The following is a 20,376-nucleotide window of genomic DNA, read 5'->3' on the forward strand; positions in this document are numbered from 1 at the left end:
GCTCTCTTTTTTTCCATTATAAAAGTCTATTTATAACGTACGTCTATACTTTTTACGTCTTGCATTTATTTATTTGGCACATGATACAATCAACCGCAGCTACCAGGTTATCTCTTTCACTCGAACGAGTTCAAAATTGTATCTTTCATCTTTATACGGCGTTGTTTGCATTTGTAAACTTCTAAGCCAATCAAAAACAATACTCTTTAGAGGTATCTATCTCACTTGTACTTTCTATTAACCCATTACTAAATAACATGTTCGTCTGGTTCTTTATGATTAGAAAAAAAAACAAAAGATGTAATGTCACAAGTGATTTTTTTCTTATGAATAAAATATATATATATATATATATATATATATATATATAATGAAACAAATTACTTATGTAATATTTTCATCCAAGGTCATATACAAAAAATATTTAATATACACATAATAATATGATAAATATAAAACAATATCATATAATAACTAATAAAATAATGATCAATATCATTTGTATTGATTTTTATCACAGGTATGTCCTCATAATGTATATAACTATTAGTAATACATGGTTTATCCATATTTTTCAACGAAAGAAATTTTAAAAAAATATTTTTAGAAGTTTTATGTTAAAAACTCAATAAACGTAACGTAAAACCCAGTTTGGTATAATCCATACGAATAGTAGGTTAAAACTAAGTGGCTTTTATTAATAAAAATTAGGGGTTAGCGAATATGTATAGGATGTTTGTATTGTGAAAATATGAATTTGTTTCTTGTATTTTGTTGTTCCTAAGCACGTATATGGTGCTGTTCATCATACAGTATCATTTTCATATCCTATCTTTTCTGTTTTGTTTTCTAGGCATTTTTTTTCATTATCTGTTATACTTACCAAATTAAAACAAATTTCTTTATTTCCAATGGTTTAACACATTCTTTTTGAAAATATTGTTTCTACAAATCTTGCTTTTTAGAATCTATACTTTGTATATTTCTTATTGTACTTTTATTCCTGTTTTTTCATATTATAGCTTCTCTAGTTTCTTCTTGTTTTTAAATGGGTCTCTTATATTCCTTACTGTATTTTTGTTTTATTGCTATTGATTTATCTCATTTTCCAATTGTTCTACTATACTCCTAATTGTAGTTTTATTCATTATTGTTTATATATTTCTATTAGTTTATCTAATTTTTTCTCCATCATATTTGCATTAATTTTTATACATGTTATATTTCTCATACAATTATATTTGTAAATTTATAGATATAATTTTCGTTTTCTCACTATGTTTGTATTATGTTAGGAAAATTCAGTTGCTAAATTATTAATAAAACACAAGAATTATTTCCACAGTGTTTAATGTAGATCATAAAATAAATTTTCTAATTTCAGATACACTTTTAATACCATGTTCATCAACTATTTGTAAAACTTTCATCAAATTCAAAATATCAGTGGTCTTTCTAGCATCAATCCAAACTTTACCATTTACACCAACAACTATCTCATAAACAAATTTCTCTCCTAAAAACTTCAACATGGGATTTTCGATATCCAAAAGGCTTTGGGCAAGTGTAAGAGATATTGTAAAACAGTATCCTTCGCTTGAAAGTACTCCTAACGGTCCAGCTTTAAAGTAAGAGTCTATGCAAACTAATTCGGGTTCCATTTCTTTGTGTGCATTGATCAACTTAGCATACACTACATCACCAACTTTAACATCTGCTTTTTGCTTCTTAGTAGCTCCTTCAAAACATAATAGCGAAAGAGCAGCATGTTCTGCACTACCAATATCTACTTTTACAGTAGCTCCAGCTTTTTTTATCACAATTCCAACAACCAAATCTCCCTTTTTTGGAACATACCTAGTTCTATTTCCTTCAATCCAATATACATTGGGCTCTCTAAAACATAACTTGCCAGGTTGAGTTACACACAATACATTCCTGGGATCTTCATTTTGTCTGAGACCTGGACCCAATACTGTTAAACCTCTTAAAGATTTTACTTGCTTTATAATTTCTCCTGGAAATACAAATTCAGGTTGCGTCATTTTTTAAAATAGAATATAAAATAATTGCCCTCTTACATTGACTTATACTTTACTATAAAAACTAAATTTATAGGCTTCAATAGTCACTATTTTTTCTCTATATTTTTTGATAAAAATTCATATATTCATTACATTCATATTTTTATTTGAATGTAATATTTTACTATTCATTCTTCATGAAATGATGTATTAATTCATTTTCTTTAATATCTAATATACTTAATAAACAAAAAAATCTATGGTTTTACTCCATAAGTTAGACACGTGTTGAAAGGAGATGTTACCAACTGCACTTTCTCGAATAGAGAGTGTCTAAAGCTTCCATAGCTCGATATTAGAACAATTCAATTAAATTATATTTGAACTAGAAGATTAACATTATACGCTAATGATTCTTGTTTAGAATTAACTGATATCTTTCTATTTATATTTTTGTCCCTCATTTCTCGATATTTATAAAATACATAGTTTAATGTGCTTATTATTATTCATCTAATAAGTACAAACTAAATGTTAATTAAAATTTGTTGTAGCCTTAGACATTTCTTATGATAATTTTTGATGCATTTGAAATAATTATATTAATGTTGTTAGTAAATGAATGATAATAACCATTAATTTTAAATTGACAGAAAAGCCAGATATATTTTTGTAAATTAAAAACGCAAAAAAATACATAAAAACCTGTTTAAGACAGTTGACGTTAGTAGATTATTCATTTCCTGTTGGATACCGCAGAAATCTCTAGTAATAACTATTTTGGAGGACTATAGTCTGAATTTTAGTTTGTTAGAAGAAAGAATCATTCAGGTAAGATTAAATGTACTTTCTTACGTATGTATAACTGGATTAGTTGCTAACACATGAAAATTTCAGAATGACCTCCACGAACATAAATGTTGGATTAAGTGATTCTACAAGGAATTCTAGTAGAGTATTGAGACCTCCGGGTGGTGGACACACGAATATTTTTGATAATGAGAAGAACGAGACTAAAACTACTAGGAAAGATCATGGCAGAAATGCTTCATCAATTCTTGAAGGAACTAATACAGACATCACACAAACAAGTCCAGTGAAGACTGTTCTTCCTTCTTCACAGCCTGAAATAAGTAAAGAACCAGCATCTTCTGTCCAACAGAAAGGAAGAGTCCCTCCAGGAGGATTTTCATCAAAGCTTTGGTGAATGAATGCATGTTATATATTTGGAATTTCGCCTATTGGAAACTATGATATAGTACTTATATTTTCATGTAATTTTTCACTTTTGACAATTTTTAAATAAAATTTTTTTGAGCTAATTAAAGTTGGTGTCGTTCTTTCACATTTCAAAAAAAAAGGGTTTTAATAATTGATTTGTTATTTATTCCTATGATATTTGTGGTTAATAAGGTGATCTCCGTTGAAATCTGTAGAAAAATATTCAATAATTCATGCAGCTACTTCGTAGTTCATCTATGGTATAAATACATGGATTTACACTTACGAAGAAAACGCCCATTAGGAATATTAACATATTAAAAAAGAAGAAAGAAAGTATGAACGTCGTTTTTACAGTTTATCTATGCAAAAGTCAACCGTCAACGTTCTTCTGACGTTTAGCAGTATACAATATACTGTGAAGGTAAATAATTTTAAATTTATTTCATCAATCCATCAGTTTTTTTCTTAATATAAAGCTGTATCTTAACTTCAAAGCTTAGAAAAATATTCCGACATTTTTATTTTTCTATATTTTTCATTTCTAATATTAACGAACTTTTTTTTAGGTTAAACTCAAAAGAGATGGCGAAGTCAAAGAATCATACAAATCATAATCAAAGTAAGTATAATACATGTAAAATATATAATACCTTAACTAATAATATTATTTCGTTATAGATCGTAAAGCCCATCGTAATGGAATTAAAAAACCTAAACGATTCCGTCATGAATCTACTTTAGGGGTAAGTAATTTTTACGAATTTTAATGAAATAATTTACATGCATTCACATTTTTTAAGTATACATTTTATTTCTTTTCATATTTGGTTATTATTCTTTGGAATAATAATATTCTATTATTATTTGGGTATTCTACATTTGACAGTTCTTTTATTCCCTAAATTGTAAATTATTTCAATTTTTAAATTTCTGTGTGAAGTGGTCGCACCACTACAAATATGCCTTATCTGTTTTAAACTTTATTCAGTTTTATATTAGTATATGTACGAACGAGTATAAGGTATAACTTTATATTGTTTAATGTTTCTGGATTTAATCTGCTTTAACAGACACTGTGTGTAAATAGGAACTAATTCTGGGTAACAGAAAATCTTTGTTTCAGCACCTTATGGTTAGCTTTAAGTGTGGGTAATCATGAAACCTTTATTTTTACACTTCTGTTCTGTTTTTTTTTTGGTTAAAATATCAAATAATAATTATTTCTAGTAAACTTGTATCTATAGCAATCGTAAATCTTTTACTGGTCAAATTTACATTTTCTACTCTTACTTTGATCATTAAAGTCTAATAATTAGTTAATTACAACTACTCTAATTCTTTTGCTTTATTAACACATTGCTAGAGAAGTGAGACCAGTGGTAGCTGGTTTTTTTAACTAATGATATAATTTATGTGTTAATTTTAACCAAATAAGCTACAGTATGATCTTGTCATCTTATTTGTCTCAATACTTATTTTCTTACATTAAATATTGATGTTTCCTTGAGTACATAAAATAAATTTAGAAATATAAATGGTGCAATAGTTTTCAATAGTAGTTTGTGTTAATGTGCTTTAGATATAATGTTTTTAATTTTTTTAGATGGATGCCAAATTCCTTAAAAACCAAAGATTTTCCAAAAGGCATAATTTAAGCACAAAACAACAACTTAAACGTGCAGCGGAAAGAAAAGCAGAGCATGAAAGTAAAGGAAAATAAATGTTGTTTGACTTTTTTCTAATAAAGATCTTATGAAATACTTACGATTTTCTATAAATTTATCCTGGCTTTTATAAAATTTATCAAATTATAGAAACATAGAAGCTTTTTTGCTTTATAGTTGGTTTTTGCAAAATAACCAAGAACATTGCAAATTAATCAGTTTTTTATTATTTGAAAGAAGTTAATATTCTAAACATAAGAACCTATCAACAACAAAATACTGGAAGGAATTGAATCTATAAGAAAATTAAAAACCAATTTGAATTGTTTTTATTATAAAATTGGTTTGTACTGCTTTTCACTGGAGTATATATTGAATTTAATGTTTTAATCTGTTTACATGCCTAAGTTAGAATTCTTGAACTGTTTTGTGGTATAAGCTATAGAACAATAAAAAAAGCTTTTAAAAAGGAGCTAGATAGGGCATAACTAGTTACTGGGACAATTTACAGTGGCTGAGACAGACAAATACTCTCCTGCAAAACTGTAATCAGAGAAGATCTGTTGAATGTATCAGCCTAAGTAAGAACAACCTACAGATAGTAACAGGAGTTCTATCGGGGCACTGTCCCCTCAATGACACCTGAAGATAAACAATAGATCCTTTGGGTCACAGTGTATATGAGACCCCAATATTTACATACATACACATACAATATGTGTTATGTGCTGGAACCCTAATTTATACGAAAGGGAAAAACTTCACTTTATATGACAGATTTGAATTTCGATTTATGGTTTTAAAAATAAATATCAGTCTATGCCTATTAAGCAAACAAAAGTGAAATATAGTCGAGTACTAAATTTTATCAAGACCAAGATATTGTTTCTTGATTTTCGAAATACTCAACTGATTGAAAAACAAGAGTGAATAAATCATGATCAATAACTCACTACAAATTTGCTACTACTTAATTTTAAATATATTCCCATTTTATTCACCAAATCAATATACGATTTCTTAAAAATGAGTTAACTTGCCACTATTCAATCAACCAACTGCTCATCTCTTCGCATAATTTAATTCCAAGTCTTTAAATATGAGCATGTGATAAACCTTTTTGACCTTATAATCTTTATTTCTTGGTATGAGGGGATAAATGACATATTTCCCCTTCCGACATTATTTGTTGTAATTACTTCTTCTATACCATTGTCCTAAGTTTGTGAATTCTCTTCTGCTTCTAAACTATGTAATAACTGTAAACCAGGCTCAATTACAAATGCTTCACCTCCTAACAAAGAAAAGTGGAATTCTGGGTTTTCTAACTATAACAATATTATTAAATTCATTTGTAGATGGACTATTTGATATTAAAAGGGCTGCGTAATGTTCCTTGTGTCCAACACATCATTTTTTAAGAGCCCCTATATACCTGATTACTCCGTTTTGATAATAATCATGGAGTCCTCGAACTCCAACCATTCCAGTTTCTATTAATACTTTTTCAATGATCCTGCTGAATCCTATATCTTTATGTTCAATACTGTCCATATATTGTATTACTTACTGACAAAATTTTTGCAAGAAAGTCTCTAATACATCAGCCAATATATCCAATACACTGAGCAAACAGATTTCTTCACTAAATTTTTAACCACTGCTTCACTCAATTCAGGTATTTTTACTTCATTTCCAGAAGTGAATGGAGTTATTACTCGTGGAATAGAATTAACGTTAATTCTCTTATATTTCTGCCTCTCTGATCATCCATTCATATCGTTAGCATATTTATGTAAAGAAATGGCGTGGGAAACCAATGGATCTATAAGAGGCAACATGATTTTTTCTTTGTCTTCAAAATTATCGAACTCTGCTAAATAAAATGCTTTATCGATTTTTCTATTTCTGCAGTGATGTCGGGAATACTAAAATCAGGTGCTTGTTTTGTTTCAATTTCAATGTTACAACAAACATTACCTTATTCATGCAGAAAGTTGAAAACTTATATGAGGTTTGTTCTTGCTGGCTGCACTGGAACTGTATTGGACTGGACCAGTGCAGGCCAATTCATGAGTGTATAGAATTAGTTCGATCGGATACAAAAAACGATATAGTGCAGAGAGCAATGGAGCATTTGTTGATTGTTGTATTTGACTATATTTGATGGGATTCAGGCCTTGTAGTATTAACAATAATGGAAAACGATTTAGTACTTTTTGACATTTTACATTCGTCCGATGACGAAGATGTAGTGTCACCGGATCACACTTATGGCACTGTCTTGCACTGCAATGGCTGAACTGACTCTAGACTCAGTCCAAGCAGTACAGTGAACTAGATAAACTAGCTCTCTTACACTGCTATTAAGAACAGCGACACTAGTGCTGGTTCTGCTACAAAGAACGCTTTAGTTTACACTTCCTGAACTATTTCTGCCAGTGCAGCTACCAAGAACAAAACTATACTGTTTTGTAACGAAAGTCACATAGGTATAGGTGACACAAAATACATTTTCCTGTAATGATGATTGTATAAATCTGCGGTAAGTTGAAAACGTTATTTATATATTTAGAAACTTAGGAACCCCTAGGCTTAATTAAACAAACAAATTATTATAATTATATTTTATTTTCATAAATTAATTTACAATATTTATTTAAGTACCACTTTAATATAGGAGAATACCTACTATATACAAAACATCCACAAATTATTACATCATTGAACTAAGTTTATGGCAGTTGTACAAAAATTAAATAATTATTTACATAATTATGTACAGGATATATTGGCAGTGAGGTTTTATAATACAATATTAATATAATACTATAGCAATAACATTCAACCATTACAGAATCGAATATTTGTTGGAAAATATATTTTTTTCGAATATTTTAGAATATAGTCAGTAGTTTTGCAAGTAATATCTTTCTCACTTGCAGTTCTTTCTGGGACCAATAAATTATAACAATTTGATTTGATTCTTAAACGGTTAAATTTAAATTGATTTGGTTTTGGTTTTTTCACGTCATCTTAACTATTCCTACTATTTTATGATACCGGACATGAATTTAGTAAAACATTATTCAATTCTTTCATATCTGTCCAATCCATCGGTTGATTTTCAATTTTCAGTTTTCTTATACAGCCTTTGAAGTTTGTAAATGTTTTTAATGTTCCAGTAGGTGCATTATCTGAAAAAGAAAAGATATATATTTTGAGAAAAAAAGGTTTTAATTTTTTTTTATGAAGTAGATATTCAGTAAAACAAAAATTGATTGGACGAGTTGGCAGCATTGTAACACAACTATACCAAACAAATTTTGATTTATGTTTTAGAAGGAAATGAAGAGGAAGATTGGGCACTAGAAGAAATAATTGAATAAATATTGATATTGATATTTGAAATATATAACAGATGGAAATTTGAAAAATATATTCAAAGAACGAAATTGTGGATAGAAGAAATAAGAAAGTTTGTGGGAGAATAGAAGACGACATGAAAAACCAGCTCTAACCATAGAGTTTAACAGGAAGAGGAAGGCAATTAAAATGAAATAAAAAAAAGAAAAAGCATAGTCGGGGAGAATTTGAAGAAGATATAACAACATTTGTATACAGAGAAAATTAAAAAAGAGTTGAGAGAAATGATAAAAGCAATCAAAGACAAAAATAATCGACTAATTACTTTGTAGAAAAATTACATAAAAGTTCTTAAAAGTAAGATATATATTTAAAATGATTGGAGAAAGAGCAACAAGAAAATGCGAGAAGTAGAAGCAACCATACAAAACATCAAAATTTATTATGTGTCTGGGAGAAACAGATGAAGACTGCAAGTTAAAAATGGAGAATATAGAAGATACAGTGGGAATGGGAGAATCATTTAATAGTGCCTTTGTAGCAATGGACAATTGGCAGAAGATAAAAAAAAACATGCACTAGAAATGGTATACCTAGGAAGAATAGAAGGAAAACTGCGTGGAACTGAATGAAACTGAAACGAAGAGGGGGACAAAGAAAGGAATGTATAAAATAAAGTAATTTAGGGAAGATAGCAAAATACAGAAAACCGTGGACACCTGACAAAGGATAAGGAAAAGAGAATAAGAATATTTATGTTTATATTTACCAGGTAATCCTCCTATATACAATGGAGCTTCCATATCGTCCATTGCCGAACCAGGATCACTTTGTACCCAACTTTTTCTTATTCCATCCACGTTAACTGTAAGTTCTGAATTCGAATACAAAGCAGTGACGTTGTGCCATCTATTATTACATAAAGCGATATCCGAATCGAGATTGTTGGTTACATTTATAGTTATTCCATTTCCTAAATTTACCGCCATCACAATAGCGCCATTTTGTAGTTCTACGGAAAGAGCGGGCGAATCACCGTTATTGGAAACACTCAGTAACATCCCATTTTGCTCGGAAGTTCTGAATTCAAAGCTCAATTCCAGTATTTCGGTGATTCGGAAATCTTCTTCTGCAAAATTGAATAATTAAATTTGTTATTGATTTGTAGCCTTGAATTGGTAAAATATAACTTAAGTTCAATAAATATGCTGCTGAAATATTCTTAATAGGAGAATATGATATTGTTGATAAATTTGTATGATACTTACTGTAAACAGCATAGGCGTCTCCTCCAAAGTATGTTCCTTCTTCAACTTTCGAAAAACATAATGTAATATTGGAGTGCAGTACATTTTTGTTATTTGTTAAAAACTGCAGTTCATTATTGATTTCTAATGATTTCATGCAACCCCTAAACGGTAGTAGACGACTTTTCTGAAACATTTTAATTATTAATATTTTGTTGCGTGTTTTGTGCCAAGACTATAGGGAGATACGTTAAGTGGATTTATGTTTCGTCACATAACGTTTTGTCAACTGATTATTAAATTTATAAGAGTGAAAATATACAATTCCCAATATATAAGCCAACGTATAATGATATTTCTTCTACTTACCAAATCGGGTATATCTGTGTACTCTGAACGTGGATCTACTCCTCCAAAATAAATCTCATCTTTCGGTTTGATTCTCAAATTTATTCGATTGGGTTTGTTTTCTCTATCAAGAATAACAGTGAGTTTTTTCAATTTCCTGGATAATCTAACGTGATGCCATTGTCCATCGTTTATTTTACCGGAATTTATTGGCAGCGTCTTAGCTTGCTTCTTTCGGCCTTCCACATTCAATTGGAGTTGACCTTCTTTCAATTCTAATAGGATGTAATTTTTCCTCTTGTTACTCTAAACAAGAAATATATTGTTATTGGAAATTTAAGACGAAAATGATATATATATATATATATATATATATATATATATATATATATATATATATATATATATATATATATATATATATATATATATAATGATAACTTACAGCTACGAATATAACACCGTTTGGATAGAAAGTCCTAAATTCAAATTGTAACGTGAAGTTCGTCCTCCAAAATTTTGTTTTAATGAATGTATAGCTGTTTGGTTTATCCCCGAATTTAATAGCGTCTCCTTGAATATCGTTATCGTCAAATTCTGTACACCTCTCGGTATTTTGCATTGAATTTGTCATATTCAACATCATTAAACTTTTGACGTTTATATTTGATTCGACAACTGGCTTCTCCCTACCGATTTCAACATTTTCAAATTCTTTTATAGTTGTATTTTCAAATTGAATAAGCCTACAAAAAGTAACCATATAAACCTAAATTATTTTTAAAAACGGCACCAAGACAACATTTAGTGAGAAGCATTGGCGAAATTTTTGAAAAAAACCCATTGTGTTTATTTCGATTGAACACAACAAAAACAAAATGCTATTGAAAACTATTCTAATGCTAAAGTATTTGACTAATTTTGAGTTTATTGATCGTCGGAAAATTTTCTTTGAATGCAGAGTGAAAGTGACTGTGAATACAATAACTAATATAATGCTCTGTTGAATATTGTATTATAAAAAAACTTATGCATATAATGTAATAATTTATGTTTGCTTTCATTTTTATTGTGTATTAAAAAGGTAGGAAGGCTCATAGATGATAAAACAACAAAGATAAAATCCGAAGAAGAATTGGAGAGAATCCTAGCATAACAACATAGCTATAATGTAAACGACGAATGGAAACATTTAGAGAAAACTATTAAGAAGGCGACAAGTAAAATAATACCAAAGAAAATAGAACAGTAAAAAGGGACGAATCGACGAATGTGAAGAAGAAACTAAAAGAAAAAACAAGTCAAACAGAAAATGTTACAGACTGGTACATATAAAGGTCAAAAACAGTATGAAGAGCAAAGAATAATAACGAAGAAGACGTGTTGGACAAAGAAGCGAAAAGGAATGGAGAGCAGAGGTAAAGTCGCATAGAAGAAAACTTGGTAAATAAAGAAATGAAGAAATTCTATGAAGTAATGAAATACGATAAAGGACAAGCTAAGCAGAGGACAATGTATATAAAAAATAAGAATGGGGGAATAATAATGGATGAGACCGAAATGATCCGAAGATGGGAAGAGCATTTCAAAGAAACATTAAACACAGAAAACGATGGTGGTCGATAGGAGGAGCTTACGACCCCAGATTGGAAGAATAACGGACATCTATTGCCACCATCGAAGGAGAACATATTAGAAATAAAACAGGGACAACAGAACGGTAAATGCCCGGGAGAAGGCGAAATAGAATCAGAATTAATCAAATACGGAACTGCTTTTAATAAGTAACAAAATACACAAGAATGGGAAAACAGATGAATGCAGAAACTGCAAAGGTATAGCGCTACTAGATACAGTTTGTACAATAATGGCTACGATCATGGAGAGAAAGTTGAGAAAATATGGAGAAAACTTGTTCGGAGACTACCAATACGGGTTAAGATCTGGAAGATCATTCACAAACCATATTTTTACACCGAGACAAACGCAAAGAATGGGGTATCAATATCATTTGCGAATGTACTCAGTTTTCATAAATTTACAAAAAGCTGTCAGTAGAAATTATTAATACAGGATTATGAACGATCTTAACATTCAAAAAAACTAATAGGTTTTATCAACATAACATTCGAACATACAAAAATTAAAATGAAGACAAACTGTAGTAGTTATTAACCTCGAAATTCTAGAAAGACTAATATGAACTGAGTTGAACTGAACACGAAGACAAGGTTGATAGAAACTAAAATTATGTTCGTAATAGTGTTAAGCAATCATTGTTTACTACCAATCTTAGATAAACAGAGACATGAAAGAATATATATGTAGGATTGTGTCAATCTTATATCCCCAATACAATTATTGCTCTACTCCGTATCACAGCCAAGCATGAAGTCACACTGCCACCAGTTCTCTTCCAGCAGCTATACCTAGCCCAGCGAGAGCATTCAGGCCATTCATTGTGGAATAAGATACCGAACGACGAAGGTTACACGGCCAAAGACGCTTTCCCGCTCATTTAAATTAGTATAACGATATTCAGTATTTGTTAGTTGGTAACTATTTCGGGGTTCAAGAAGAAAAAGTTAATTTACAGCAAGAATATCAAAATGTTTCCAGACCAACGCAGGATTCAAATTGAGATATCCGTTATCTATTACGCTGTTCAATATGATATTAGAATAGTTTAAAAATCGAAAACAAGCCCAAGAAAATTTACAGACCCTTCATAGAAACGACAGTGAATCTACGAGTCGACGAAGATAAATCGAAGTGAAAAAAAGACCAAGGAAAAGATGGTGCGTAGAGGTGATGGAATACCTAACAAAGAGAGGAATTTAAAACTGGGAAACGAAAGCAAAAAATAGGAAAGAATGGAAGGGAATCGCTTCCAATCTATGGGCCTTGAAGGTATTCGTGAAGCGCCTATATACATGTTGAATATTGTATTGTGAAAAAACGATTGCATATAATGTAAGAATTTATGTTTGGTTTTATTTTTATTGTATTATTGCTATTGCTAATATATTGAAAAGTGATATCAAAATTTTTATAGACATGTAAAAGTAAAAAAAATAGCGATTTTTGACAATTTCAATATATGTAAAAATACTCACTTGTCATTGATGATTATATCTCGAATTCCTCCAACAAATCCTCCTTGTTTTCCACCAATTTGAACGTTTGTGATTGTAATCCCCTCAGGACTGAAAATTTTTTGTTTTTTACCATTAACAATTACTTCTTTATTGGTACCCATTTTCAATTCTATTGAATTGTAATCATCCAAAGTGATATTTGTGTTATCAATTTTTTCACCATTTAAAATAATATCGGAGTCTAGTAAAACAATACTTTGGGCATCATTGAATTTTATTATAGTTCCACTTTTTATAGGCCGGAAAATGTAATTGAAAGTTTTGATTACTTCTTTCGGGTAATCTAAATTGAGGTAACCTTGTTCATTCACCCAGGCATGAGTGAAAGCCAGCGTCTAAAAAATATATTCAACTTTATTGTATATACAGAGATTCACAAAAATATTTCAAAGATTACTTATAAAAAAAGTGATACCTTTACTATTTTTTATTTAAAATCAAATTGGGTATATTTAAATGGTAAATTTACAAAACAACTTAAGTAATCAAAACATAAGATATTTTAAAAGAGATTTCATCTTTTTATAATTCTTTGATCTAGTTAGATGAGGCAAATATGAAAAATACACTTACTTTAGCTTTGGTAATACCGTATGAAATATTGACATTTGTCAATTGAGATCTCAGTTTAAGAAATCCTAATAAAGGTACACCATGCACTGGAATACACTTCTGGTCAAAGGTAGGTGGTACTCCTCCTAAATAATGTTTGGTTTCTTTCAATTTGAAGACGTTGCTTGCGTTTATAGGTTTTGGCGGTGTCGATGTTCTATTGAAATCTACAGCTAACGTATATGTTATATCGAATTTCGAATGTTTTTGATTCAATTTCCAACTTATTTCTGCCGAATGTACTTTTCCATCGTTTACTTTTTGGGTATCTTCCAGTTCGACGACTTCTTTATTTTTCAGGCGGATAATGAAGTGGACGTGGCCATTTTCAAGATACAAAGTGAAGTAAGAGCAAGTGGGGAACTAAAAAAAATAAGTTGATGGAAAAAGCAAGTAAAATAGGAGACAGATTTAGAATATTAGGTATTTGTCTTTAGATGAACATTGAGAACTAAGCAGTTATGAATATCTAGGGTGAAAGTATTCAGAAGATTTAGTATACAATCTTTGAAGACCTCTCACTGATTTTATACTTACATGTGCTGCAATATAGATGATACTGTTTTCATCGAACGTACTAAACTCAAATACTACTGAGAATTGTTTGGGATTCAAATTAGTATTAACTTCATATACTAAATAACCTTTGCCGTTGAAGAGATCATCCAACGTTTCGTCAACCACAACGTTCCTTAAAAATATACTTATATTGAATTGAAGAAGTATAATTAATTCGTTAGTACCTTTTTTGACCTTTACAAATTCCATTAGTGTCTGCAAAGTTCCACACTCCAAAGGTCTCACCATTAAGTATAACTTTATAGATATAAGAAATTTCTTTACTGTCACTGACTTCGTCTTTATCTCCCAGTTCTAAGAAGTCGTTAGTATTGATGTAAGTCATTGGAATTCTCGACTTTTGTAATCGCTTACTTCGTTCTTGTCGTCCTACTTGTGCTTTTAATAAACTGCCTGTCCTGAAATTAAAGTTTATATACGCTATTTTTCAACAATAATGGGTAAATAATAATTATACTTACTTATGTATTGATACCGTATTTTCTCCGGTTTCGATTCCGCTAACGTTAATTTCTTCTTCTTCTATAGTTACAGTAACCATATTGTCTCTAACACTTATTGATAACGATTCGCCACTGGGTTTTGTCCAGTTAAATAATGTGCAGTCATTGCAATTGAACGTAATGGAAAGGCTTTGGAAGTATTGGGATTTCGGTAACTGATACGCCATGTAGCAATTCTTCGGATTTATTGGAACGTCAACCTAAAATAGAAATTAGTATACTACTTATAAAAACTAATGCTTAAAATATACACTTACGCCATCCACTTGTTGTTTTGCTAAACTAATTAGATTTTGCAATTCTTTTAGTTTCTTTTCTACATTACTTAGTTTGTCCACAGAATCTTTTTTCTCTTTAGAAGTGTTTGGAGCCTGGGGAATTCGGAGGTTGTTAAGTGCTTCTCTCGCGGCTTTCATCTCAGAATTTATTCGATTTATATCTACAACAGAAACAGATTTTTGAAACAAATGGATTTGGAATTGGAACATCAGTACAGTTACATCAGTATTTCCAGAGGTTGGAATGGATGTAAAAAATATTTCTAAATAATGTAAAAAAACTAATATGCTCTTATCCGATTTTCATTTGTTTTCAAGTTATGGAGTAATTAAAAATGTTCATCTAGCTTTCCACTTATATCTGAATTTTAACATTATCAAAGTATGCCATGTTCGAGGGTCAAAGGCGTTTGATAATTCTGACGTTTTGATGAACTGTCAGTGTACAGTAAACAGTAACTGAACGTTTAATTTCGAATTTATGTGATTGTTAGTGTTGCAAAATGTCAGACACTTATTCAAATTTAGAATATGCAAATATGGTGTTTGTTTATGGTTTCTGTAATGGAAATGCCACAGCTGCTGCTGAAGAATATCATCAACGTTTTCCACACCAAAGATATCCTGATAAAAACGTATTTATTAGAGTTTTTAACAAATTGTGCAAGGCTGGTAAGCTTCCCAGTGCTAACATATCATCTGAACGCGCTACTCGACACGGTTTGGTAGAAGTAAAAAATATTCTGCATCTAGTAGAAGAAGATGCAGCTACTAGCTCACGGAAAATTGCCACTCAATTGGGAATTCCACAAAAAAGGGTGATAAACACACTCCACGAATAAGGCTTATATCCTTATCACGTACAGAGAGTACAGCACCTACAACTCTCTTTACGGATGAAGTTACATTTACCCGTGATGGCATTAATAATACTCGTAACTATCATGTATGGTCGGACGAAAATCCCCACGCAAAAGTTGAAAGCAATTTTCAACATCGGTTTTCTGTAAACGTGTGGTGTGGTATGGTTGACAGTTATTCAATTGGCCCTTTCATTTTGGAGAATCGTTTCACAAGAGACAACTACCTACATTTTTTACAAAATGAATTACAAGGCCTACTAGAGGATGTTCCTGTAAATATTATATTGCGGATGTACTATCAACACGATGGAGCTCCTGCACATGTCGCTCGTCAGGTCAAGCAACATTTGGACGAACGTTTTCCAGGGCGTTAGATTGGTCGTGGAGGTCCTATTAATTGGCCTGCAAGATCTCCAGACCTCACACCACTAGATTTTTGTTTATGGGTCTGGATGAGAGATGAAGTCTACAAAATAAAAGTGGACACACGGGATGCACTAATTAGACGAATTGAGAATACTGCAGCCCATATTAAAGAAGAAAGAAATGAATCAATTGGGAGAGCAACAAACGCTCTTCGTAGACGTAGCAGAAAATGTTTAGAAGTCAATGGCGGTATTTTTGAACATTTATTGAAAGAACGCTATGATTAAGAAAATTTTTATGTGATAATTTGTTTATTTGTTAATATGCTATAACTTGAAACCAAATGAAGATCGGATAAGAACATATTAGTTTTTTTACATTATTTTCAGGTGTATAATACACTCCTAGAGTTTGGTGCGCTCCTCCCGACTCACCCTGTATATTAGCACTGAGGTATAATAAAAAATGGAAAGGGACAGAATTCTATTGTCTAGGGGTAGAGTTACACCAATAACGTTTATGATTCAAACTATTGAAGACTGGACAAGTTAATTTTCATATTTGTTAGAAAAACTATACATTTTTAGATATTGTCAATTTCTTTTAATATTTCTTCTAAAACGATCAATAGTATCAGACACAGAATGTAATCATTTAAATAATAAATTAAAAAGAAAAATTACGAAAGTGAAACGAAACACTACACACAATTCCTGCAGCTACCTTACAAAAAAAACACATTCCTAAATTTTTGCAGCTGAAATTTCTCACAAATATTTAGTTTTTAGGGTGTGGTATTTTGTAGTCTAATTAAATAACTTGATGATGAGTAAGCTTACTGCCACAATGTATAATTATAGTATAAGAAGAAAACTAAAAAACACTTTAGTTAATCAAACAAATGTCCAAAAATATTACTTTGTACTTCCAAGAAAAGTTTTTATACTTTTTAAATCTCTAACACCATATATGGTTCATTTTGATACCTCTTCACTTCCAAATAATACACACGGAAAGCAGTTCTGTTTGAAAAGTACGTTTAAATTTACGATTTGCACATACACACATTCGTAACTTATTAACGTTTAACGCTTAATTTTTATTTTTTCTTCTAAAGTAAGGAGAGAAAAATTAATTGCTTTTCAATACCGCATACACAATTTGATCAAAATTCTTGTTTCTTCGGACGTCGGTTTAGACTGCGGCGGTGAGGGGGGCTGGGGTCTTTATTTTAAGAATTTATATTGTACTATTTTTTAGTAGACTCCCGAATTTTTTTGAAACTAATTGTTTGTAGTGCAGAACATCATATTCTGATGTTTCTATGAATAAATATTTTTGGTTTAATATGTAGCCATATTAGTAATTAAATCTAATAGCTGCATAATGACTATGTATTGAAAGTAGATATGAAAGTTATATAATATAATAAGTAGGTATATAGCTCACCTTTGGGGTCAATTTGTTCTTGATATTTTTGATATTTTTTATCGAAGTTGAACTGTTTATCGAATGCTATGTCATCTGTTTTTTTATAAATATCTCTCATTCTTTCAGAAACTTCGGAAGCGGTTTTTATGGCTTTTTTCACTCTGGCTACTTGTTCTTCTTGAGATGTTATATATTTATCAGTTTTAATTGCGTTTTGTACTACTTCGTTGTTTGCTTTACCGTTTTCTATTATACTGTAACCAAGTTCTTCTAGTTTGCCTTTGATTTTGTTGAAATCTGGAAACTTTTTTAGTAGTCAAAACTAATTATTTATATGATGTGATCCAAATTTTCAACCAGTATTATAACAAACCAAAACAATCGAATAAGTTCAATTGAAACGCCTTGTCTTCTAATACAACTAGTTTTTGATTATTTTCGCAACTGTACTGGAATCTGGTATAAAATTTAAGATTTAGGAGAAAGAAAGTAAATAATGGTATCTGAACATTGTTTTAAAAGTATTATTTCATCTTAATGGTACCCATAAGAGCTCATCACTCACCTTTACAAAAATTCTAATCTCTCTTTCAACCACAGTATTTTTGAAATTTATCATATTTGAATCCGAAATAAATGTTAACTTACCGTTCGAAATCATTTTTAAATTATTTATTCTCTGTTTTAATCTGTCAGAATATGTTTGAGCTAAATTTGATACTGTGTCTATACTATCTCCACCTTCTGGCACAATTATATTCTTTGCTTGACTAATAGCTTCTTTGGTTTGTGTTAAACTATCTCGGGCTTCTTTTATACCTTGTATAATGGTCTCGTAAGCTCCACTTGCGTTAATTTTTTTCCATTCATCTTTGGTGAAGTTGAACATGCTGCGAAATTAAAAATACAGGATGAAACATTCAACAGTTAAAAGTAACATGAAGATGAATTATAAATTGATAATATTGTTAAACTTACCTGTGATATTCTTCAACTTTTTTCTCTAGATCTTGCACATGTTCTACTGCTTTATCAAACAATTCTTGGGCTTCAGGTATTTCTTGTGTTTGCTTTTCTACTTTATCGTCTAGTTCATCGTATTCTTTAAAATCCGATATTTCTACCAGATCTTTATAAACTATCTCCAATGCTTCTAATACATCCTCGGTACCATTTAGTTTTTTTACGATGTCGTTGAAAGAAGTGGTGATTTCTTTATTTTTACTCTTGATTCTTTCAAATTTCTCTTTGACAGATTCTAGTCTTCTGGAGTTGTCAGTGTTTTTAGCATCGGCTAATTTTGCCAGGTTGTCTATGTATGAGAGCAAATCAAAAAGGGCGTTTAATATATTTTTTATATCTTCGATGTTATTAGGAGGCACTTTAGGAGGATTCCCATAGATTTCATCCACTTTTTTATTGATATTCGCACAATAATAAAAGATTTTTTGATCATTTAATTCATCTATTCGATTTGAAGTCTGTTGAATGTTTTTCAGTATTTCCCGAGCTTTAGATAACGCTTCCGATAAACTGACATGCTTATTTCCAAAACTTTTCAAAGAATCTATAATGTTTATGAGCTTTTTGCTCAATTCATTAGCTTCGTTAACAAGTTCAGTGGATTTTTCATTCAACTTATCTACGTTTTTAATATTCTCTTCTAGAACTTCGTTATCTTTGATCGTTCTCTCTTTCAAATCGTTAACTTTAGCTTGATATTCGACTATGTTGTTCGCTTTTAAGATATTATCGAATTGATCCCTTTTGTTTTTGTATTTTTCGGATAGCATGTCGTGTTCATTCAAATAGTCTGCGAGCTTTTTCCAAGGCGGACCGATTCCATTTTTGAACATATCATAAACGTTTTGAACGTCTGCTCTCATTTTATCTATTTCATCAAAGAGTAACATTGTACATTCATCACAAGCTAAAAAAATTAAAGATAGAATAGGATATTACAGACGATAGAAAGTTGAAGAAATAAGTTGATATGAGCATGTTATAATCAAAACTTTTTACAATATACTTATAAAATACAAAATAAAACTATTTTATGGTATCATGAAATCATGTCATATATTTACTAAATTTTTGGCGTTTAAAGTAGAGAAGTTTGATGTTTGTTCATTATTTTTCTTTTCTTCCATGTTTTTTCCTTTTTATGTTTTTCTATGTCATATTCTCTTAGTTTTTATATCTTTTAATGTAAGTATTCTCTTCTTGGCTTTTCTCTTGATTTATTTTTGTATTTTATATGTGTTATACTAGCCTTAGTATTTCCGTCTGAATTATCCTGCAGTTTTTTTATTTATCTTATCTCCGTTGCATTACTCCCTGTTTCAATCTCTATTATTTTCGATACTATATGTTCTCAAAAACTTTGTATTCCATTTATTATGAATACAGAAATTGTTTTATTTCTAAGTTTTCCATTTAATTCACTTGGATAACGTTTGAAGAAATTCAAAAATTTGTTAGAATTTATAATGCCAGAGAGTTTTTAATCAGTTGTAAGCAATCGCGGCACTTAACTTTTCTTTGGTTTCTTTGTTTTTCCACATGAAAACAATGTTTAATTATAAATTTTGTGGAAAACCAAACAGCTAAAAGTATTGTCTTATAGCAAATTAATTATTTAGGGAATCAAAAGTAATTATTATGTTGTTTTGGTCACCAAAAAATTAGTACATAAGGCTGCAAATCAACGTAT

At 30.2% G+C, this 20,376-nt stretch overlaps 3 protein-coding genes and 1 long non-coding RNA gene across 4 annotated transcripts in view; 2 read left to right on the forward strand and 2 right to left on the reverse strand.

The window, feature by feature from the left end:
- The first annotated feature begins 388 nt into the window (after positions 1 to 388).
- LOC130451555 (uncharacterized) lies at positions 389 to 3,351 on the forward strand. Its single transcript, XR_008910747.1, has 3 exons — positions 389 to 520; positions 2,678 to 2,855; positions 2,922 to 3,351. It is a non-coding gene; the product is annotated as an uncharacterized LOC130451555 (long non-coding RNA).
- Positions 1,319 to 2,501, reverse strand: LOC130451554 (exosome complex component RRP40). The gene has a single exon (XM_056790645.1). The coding sequence runs from the start codon at positions 2,043 to 2,045 to the stop codon at positions 1,359 to 1,361; it is 687 nt and encodes a 228-aa protein (XP_056646623.1). The 5' UTR covers positions 2,046 to 2,501; the 3' UTR covers positions 1,319 to 1,358.
- A 226-nt stretch (positions 3,352 to 3,577) lies between the features above and the next one.
- On the forward strand, positions 3,578 to 5,008 carry LOC130451556 (60S ribosomal protein L29). Its single transcript, XM_056790646.1, has 4 exons — positions 3,578 to 3,669; positions 3,815 to 3,867; positions 3,927 to 3,991; positions 4,852 to 5,008. Exons 2-4 carry the CDS (start codon positions 3,831 to 3,833, stop codon positions 4,966 to 4,968), a joined length of 219 nt encoding a protein of 72 aa, XP_056646624.1. The 5' UTR covers positions 3,578 to 3,669; positions 3,815 to 3,830; the 3' UTR covers positions 4,969 to 5,008.
- A 2,575-nt stretch (positions 5,009 to 7,583) lies between these two features.
- Positions 7,584 to 20,376, reverse strand: part of LOC130451557 (laminin subunit alpha-2) — a 103,497-nt gene continuing 90,704 nt past the window's right edge. The window contains exons 17-30 of the mRNA XM_056790647.1: positions 18,642 to 19,593; positions 18,312 to 18,553; positions 17,682 to 17,960; positions 14,983 to 15,164; positions 14,684 to 14,925; positions 14,387 to 14,620; positions 14,181 to 14,334; positions 13,605 to 14,006; positions 12,990 to 13,366; positions 10,319 to 10,619; positions 9,895 to 10,179; positions 9,547 to 9,712; positions 9,048 to 9,407; positions 7,584 to 8,109 (exon numbers count right to left, since the gene is read on the reverse strand). Of these exons, the coding sequence (XP_056646625.1) occupies positions 7,967 to 8,109; positions 9,048 to 9,407; positions 9,547 to 9,712; positions 9,895 to 10,179; positions 10,319 to 10,619; positions 12,990 to 13,366; positions 13,605 to 14,006; positions 14,181 to 14,334; positions 14,387 to 14,620; positions 14,684 to 14,925; positions 14,983 to 15,164; positions 17,682 to 17,960; positions 18,312 to 18,553; positions 18,642 to 19,593 (4,319 nt within the window). The 3' untranslated portion in view covers positions 7,584 to 7,966. The remainder of the gene's footprint in view (positions 8,110 to 9,047; positions 9,408 to 9,546; positions 9,713 to 9,894; positions 10,180 to 10,318; positions 10,620 to 12,989; positions 13,367 to 13,604; positions 14,007 to 14,180; positions 14,335 to 14,386; positions 14,621 to 14,683; positions 14,926 to 14,982; positions 15,165 to 17,681; positions 17,961 to 18,311; positions 18,554 to 18,641; positions 19,594 to 20,376) is intronic.

This window comes from Diorhabda sublineata, chromosome X (genome assembly GCF_026230105.1).
Source record: "Diorhabda sublineata isolate icDioSubl1.1 chromosome X, icDioSubl1.1, whole genome shotgun sequence".
Taxonomy (NCBI): Eukaryota; Metazoa; Arthropoda; class Insecta; order Coleoptera; family Chrysomelidae; genus Diorhabda; species Diorhabda sublineata.

What these genes read in the sequence shown, in the direction of transcription:
- LOC130451556 (XM_056790646.1), top strand. Translation starts at nt 3,831, where the DNA reads ATGGCGAAGTCAAAGAATCATACAAATCATAATCAAA. An exon ending in TCATACAAATCATAATCAAA is followed by an intron (nt 3,868 to 3,926) that starts GTAAGTATAATA and finishes ATTTCGTTATAG; the next exon opens with ATCGTAAAGCCCATCGTAAT. An exon ending in GTCATGAATCTACTTTAGGG is followed by an intron (nt 3,992 to 4,851) that starts GTAAGTAATTTT and finishes TAATTTTTTTAG; the next exon opens with ATGGATGCCAAATTCCTTAA.
- LOC130451554 (XM_056790645.1), bottom strand. Translation starts at nt 2,045, where the DNA reads ATGACGCAACCTGAATTTGTATTTCCAGGAGAAATTATAAAGCAAGTA.